The sequence below is a fragment of the Lolium rigidum genome, chromosome 5 (assembly GCF_022539505.1).
Source record: "Lolium rigidum isolate FL_2022 chromosome 5, APGP_CSIRO_Lrig_0.1, whole genome shotgun sequence".
NCBI classification, from domain to species: domain Eukaryota; kingdom Viridiplantae; phylum Streptophyta; class Magnoliopsida; order Poales; family Poaceae; genus Lolium; species Lolium rigidum.
In genome coordinates, this window is record NC_061512.1 from 198,796,681 (window position 1) to 198,802,386 (window position 5,706).

At 48.4% G+C, this 5,706-nt stretch overlaps 1 protein-coding gene across 1 annotated transcript; it reads right to left on the minus strand.

Annotated features, from left to right (window-relative positions):
* Positions 1–1,396: 1,396 nt before the first annotated feature.
* Positions 1,397–4,550, minus strand: LOC124652535 (WAT1-related protein At4g30420-like). The gene is made up of 6 exons (XM_047191566.1): positions 4,258–4,550; positions 4,086–4,157; positions 3,838–3,954; positions 2,222–2,621; positions 1,996–2,147; positions 1,397–1,880 (listed from the first exon to the last, which is right to left on the minus strand). Exons 1-6 carry the CDS (start codon positions 4,428–4,430, stop codon positions 1,685–1,687), a joined length of 1,110 nt encoding a protein of 369 aa, XP_047047522.1. The 5' UTR covers positions 4,431–4,550; the 3' UTR covers positions 1,397–1,684.
* Between the last annotated feature and the right edge of the window lie 1,156 nt (positions 4,551–5,706).

The following is a 5,706-nucleotide window of genomic DNA, read 5'->3' on the forward strand; positions in this document are numbered from 1 at the left end:
TTCTTAAAAAGGAATGATGAAGTGAATGGTGAACTTGACTTGAATCACAACTGAGTTATGGGAATGACACTAATGTTCCCACTTGAGTAAGTTAGGCAAATGAAGAGTCGTTTATTACTAAATTGCTTATGAAATAAAACTGGCTTTATGCAAATGAACCTAGAGCTTAGCACCCCCTTACCATAGTTGATAGTACTTACATTAATATTAGTTTGCGAGTACTTTAAAGTACTCACGGCTTTGTCCCTGGCTATTCAAATGGCCAGACTATGAAGAAGAGAACCAGTACAATGAAGATGGACAGCAGGACGTCTATGATAACTAGGACCACTCCTGACGTCAACAGTTGCATGTGGAACAGATGGACCGCAACTGCTACTACGTTTCTTCCGCTGCATGTTTTGTAATTGATCAATAGATCAACTATTATTATAAGACTTGGATCCATGTGATCCTTTGTAAGACGATTATGGTATGTAATAAATGATGTGTTGTGATATCAATCTATTATGTCTCGCAAAAACAATATTCCTGGGATTGCGATGTACGGCATAATAGGCATCTGGACTTAAAAATCTGGGTGTTGACAGGGGGCAGAAGCGTCGAACTAAAACCGGCCGGAGACGGAAACGACGAGACTTTCGTGCATAGGTGGCGAGGGAGGGGGCGAAGGCGCGCGAGCCGACAGCCATCTGGCGCAGCGTGAACCCCCTGGCGACGAGGGAGCCTAGGAAGAGCGCACAGCGCAGCGGCCTGCCATGGCCCGCGAGATCTGACAGGACGCGGTAAGGTGGGGAGATCTGACAGCGCCCGGCTTGTACCCTGCAATCAGGTCTCACTTGGCAGTCAGCACTCACTAGGTAAGTAGGAACCTGAGCATCCATGTGCGCGCGCTCGCTTATGAAAAAACCAGCCGCCGCCGAGTCTGCATTGTTGCTTGTTTACTTCTGAATGATTCAAGTTTTTGCAGTAAAACCAACGGAGGAGATTAAAGAATTGCCGGCCGCGGTGATGCGGCGAGCATATCTGCATCAGGAGGCTTGAAATATTTGTCCAGGTATGTTTAGTGAGCATGTTCTCTTCTTCCTATTCTGTGACTCATGTTCCCTGATAATCAATTGGTACCTGCGGCATGATTGTCTAGCTTACTTGCCCAAGTTTTGTTCTCCTTCGTTAAAAAGAACCGCAACGATCTGTTGAAATGGTTGTCAGAGTGCCGTGTGAGTCAGTTTTTTGGGGCATTTTTTAGCACATTTCGTTGTCGCTCATTACCTCGTCTGGTTTCATGCATGAATAGACTGAACATGCTGGTAGGGTACACAGGGTACTCACTGAAATGGACCATGGCTTCCGGTGTACACACATAATAAATCAGACATCATTGTTAGTTAGTGAGTTGCTTGCCTCTCAAGTTTCTGCGTGGTCCTGTTGTTGAACTCAAAACCATGGCGCGGCAATAATACAATTGAGATTGTACTAATTACTAAGCACGAACTTCCTATACCCTTTCCTTGTGTGCCACAGCCCACAAGTACACATGCAAGCCTTTTTCTTTGGTATATTAGCGCATAGCTTAGTGGTGTGATCATGGCCATCGTCACGGACTCCACCATAAACACACTGCAGCCAAGCCGCGCATAGGACTTGAGCCGAGAAATTGATATTTCAAATTGTACCATAGCCTCTACTTTTCGGTAAGGTTGCCATCCGCCAGAAGCGGCTCCGTGATGGTACTGGAGGCGTCGAGCTGCGACTCCGACCGTGCCAGAGTCTTCTCCAGATCTACGGTGTCCGCGGGCACCCGCTGGTTCTTGCTGTCGCCTGCTTTGCCCCACAGCACAATGTATAGCCCGGCAACCACAGCGATAGCACCCAACATACTGGACAAAGCAAAAGTGTGCCGTTCTTACATATAATCAAGAGGAGAAGTAAAATGGTACTAGGATCAGGAAACTGAGAACTGCTGAAGCTGCAAAGAGAAACACACTGACGAACCTTCCGGCGTGTGGCTGTTCGTGAAGGATGAGGGTGGCGAGCACGGTGGTGATGACGGTGCAGAGGGGGTTGAACATGGCCGAGTAGAGAGGGCCCCTCACCGTTATGCACCACGACTGGAGGTAGAACGTCACGCCTGACCCAAACGCACCCTGCATAATACAACACCATGTTACGAAGAGCTTAAAAGTAGGAACTCCAATCTAAGGTATATGGGAGAACTTACGGCAAAAATGCAGCCCATGAGCTGAAAGAGCGAGTGGATCTTCCAGTCGTCCAGGTCCGGCACCACGAAGGAGGTGAGCAACGCCGACTGCCCCATGGACAGGAAGCACATCCAAGCCGACAGCGTCAGGGGATCCACGTACGACTTGCAGATAGGCACCTGCAGGATGAGCCAGAGCGACCAGCAGGAGCTGCTGCCGACGAGGAGCAGCGCCCCAATCACCCAGTTACGGCCCGCCGACGAGTGGAGGAGCACATCGTACAGGCCGCCAGCGCCGAGCGAGTGGTTTAGCAGCTTGGGACCCTTGTAGAACGCCATGACCATGGCGCCCCCGACGCAGACGGCGGTGCCGAATATCTTGGCCATGCTTCGTGGTCTTCTGATCTCCACGCTTTCTAGCCTACATGTACATAAATATTCAATTCAGTTTCAAAGCAATTTAGTGACAAATTCCACTTCTGCAATTTTATTGTCAAGTAAATACTCACAGTGAGTTGTTCTTTTAGCAAGGTATAATTTAGTAACCAAGCCCACTTACTCCCTTCGAAACTGTACCACGGCTTCCGCAAGTACTTAGAATGCCACGCTAAGAGTGACAGTTAGTTTCCCCTTTGTAGAAATGACACTAATAATGGTATGTAGGGACTAGAGGGTAGTGAAGTGACCACGTGGAAGAGAACCACTAATATTCGCATTTGCCAAGGGTTCCACAAATAATGCTGCCCCGTAGTCCCCCATGTACACTGTCGGGGCAGTTGTTTTCGCATCTTTAAAAAGACACTTGTATTCTCGTACAGTCGTCGTCATGCGGTCCACTAGCTACTTATCACAAATCTGAGATAGGGTACATAATTTTCTTTCAAATAGAACAATCCATGTAGCACTTAGTAACATGGACTCATAGGGGTGAATGGTGAACCTTTCAGGTTTCAGCCGTCTGTTCCAGGTGTAAATTAGAGGTGGAGAATTCTCTGCAACTTGCAAGATTGCGGGTGGAAAATAGGCAGAGGGCAGAGGATTGCCAACAGTATGTGTGGCCTATATATATATGTTTGTCGTTGATCGATCGGTGCCCCGGGAGAGAGTTGTGGTTCACCACAACTTCTTGGGAGGTAACGTACACAGAGCCACAGAGGATGGATGTAAACCATTCACACATGTTACGTACTCAACCCACACACGCACGGCCACATTCACGTTAACCATGCAGACATGCGCGCGCTTTACGCAGCTACCATTATAAGCTAAAACACAGCGACTAGATTAGGTTCACCGTGCCAGCAAGGAAAGAAATTAGATTATGAAGTATAGTTGAGAACAAGTTGTGTTAGTTATTCGAGTTAACTGTACCACAGAATTTCTCTAGATCTTATATTTCTTACAGACTCCTATATAGTATGACTCTCGAACATCCTCACATATTATTGTCCCCAATAATCCTAAGTTAGTTATGCAGTGAGATGAGATCTACAAGATAGAAGATCCCCACATGCTCATTGATGTCACTTTAGTTGGCAGATCAAACTTGTTGAGGAACGTACGGTGCACATCTGGAATTTTGCTGAGGTGAAAAGTGCAATGTTTTGGCTTGCTATTTCCAAGTTCCAGGTACTCACCCTACCGACGTTGCCATGACGAAGGTGATCGCAGGTATGAGGTTGGTCATGGCCGTCGCCATGGAAGATGAACCCAAGTTCAGACCTTGGTAGTACAGGTACTGATTCGTCGTCGCCCTGTCAATGAACGGCAACATACAGACCAGGTGATCAGTACTCCATGTTAAGAAATCTGGTCAGTGCTCACTGCTCAGTACGTCAGTACGCCGAGACCGACCAACGTTCACAAGAAGAAGAAAAGAGTGTACCCAACAAGAGAGGCCACGAACACCAGCGCGAAGCCTGTCGTTCCGATACACACCATCTCCTTTAGCTTCTTCCTGGAGAAACAGTAATGACCACGAATGATCGATCACGACGATGATGAGATCGCTAGAGTACGTAAGACTAAGAGAGAGGATCTATCTCCTCTTGTCTTACCTGTTGGCGAGGGTGGCGATGGGGACGAGGACAAGGGTGGCGATGGCCTGCCTGTAGACGACGAACACCATGGGGCTCATGCCGCCGCTGAACAGCGCCTTGGCCCAGAGCGCCATGGCAGCGTAGATGCACTGCACCACGACCATGGCCGCCAGCGGCTTGTGCTCCTCCATGGCAAACCGCCCGCCTCTGCCTGCCGCCGCTGCTACCTGGGTAGCTAGCCGGGCACCGAGAGATCTCACCCACGCTTGTTGCGAGAGAAACTAATTGAGAGTAGGAGGGCTGTTGCAAGGAATGGCTGAGGCGGGCATTGGTGGTTATATACCCAAACGAGGTAGGTTCCACATCCCACAGGTAAAGGGTTTCTACTTTGTACTACATGTGCTGCCTCATGTGTGGATACCCACAGTGTTGTCGCTCTTGATGGTTTGGGACGCCGCCTCGCGTGGCAAGATTCATGGGTACAGGTCAGCTATTGTAGCTTACCTTGACAAATCATGACTCTTGAGAACGTGATTATGGTCTCATACGGCGTGCTTATGCCGGAGTAATTTGGAGGTTATTGTTCTTAGTGTCATTGCGTGCCAGATTGGCGTAGCTCCATGTGTCTAATCATACAATTCTGCCTCTAATAAAATTGAACAACTAGTAGTATTATGGTTACACTAGTGGAAAACGGGGCAATAGGCCCGGTCCATTTGGGCCTTTAGACCCGGTTCCCGAACCGGGACCAACTAGGCGGGACTAAAGTGTGCACCTTTAGTCCCGGTTCAAAGATAAACCGGGCCTAAAGCGCCTCAACACGTGGTGCGACCGGGGAGCTCCCGCTGGAAGGGCTTTGGTCCCGGTTCGTGGTCGAACCGGGCCTATAGTTTCTGCCGCGGCGAAGAATTACTATTTCTCTGCCGCAGGCACAGATTTGGGCTGTACCGGCGTTTCTCGCCGCGGCGGAAACGGTACTCGTTTCCCTTGCCGCGGCAGAGTTTCGGCAATGCATATCTATATCATTCAAGAAACCACAAAAAATCGTCATGAATATATATAGACATCGTCAACGAGTAGACGACATAGTCAACACGGTACACGTAATGCATGCATATTTACAATACAACTTTTCCCTGAACGAATATCCTCCGCCGTCACGATCTTCCGATAGTGCTCTCCACCTGGGGTAAGGACCTCGGTAATAAAGAATCCCGCGATTTCCTCTTGAATTGCTTTTATTTGATCCGCTGTTATGAGAGTGTCCCGCAGGCGTGTCATCTATATTTAAAAAAGGAGATCAATATATGAATGGAACTCAATACAATAGATGGTACTAATTAAGATTAATTGTGAAAATTTGTTATCGTACACGAGTGTGGTGTATTTGGGGATCCCCACCCTTGGGACGAGCCATGTCACGCATGAAGGTGCGGACGTAGTATCCACATAAGTTATTCCCTTGTT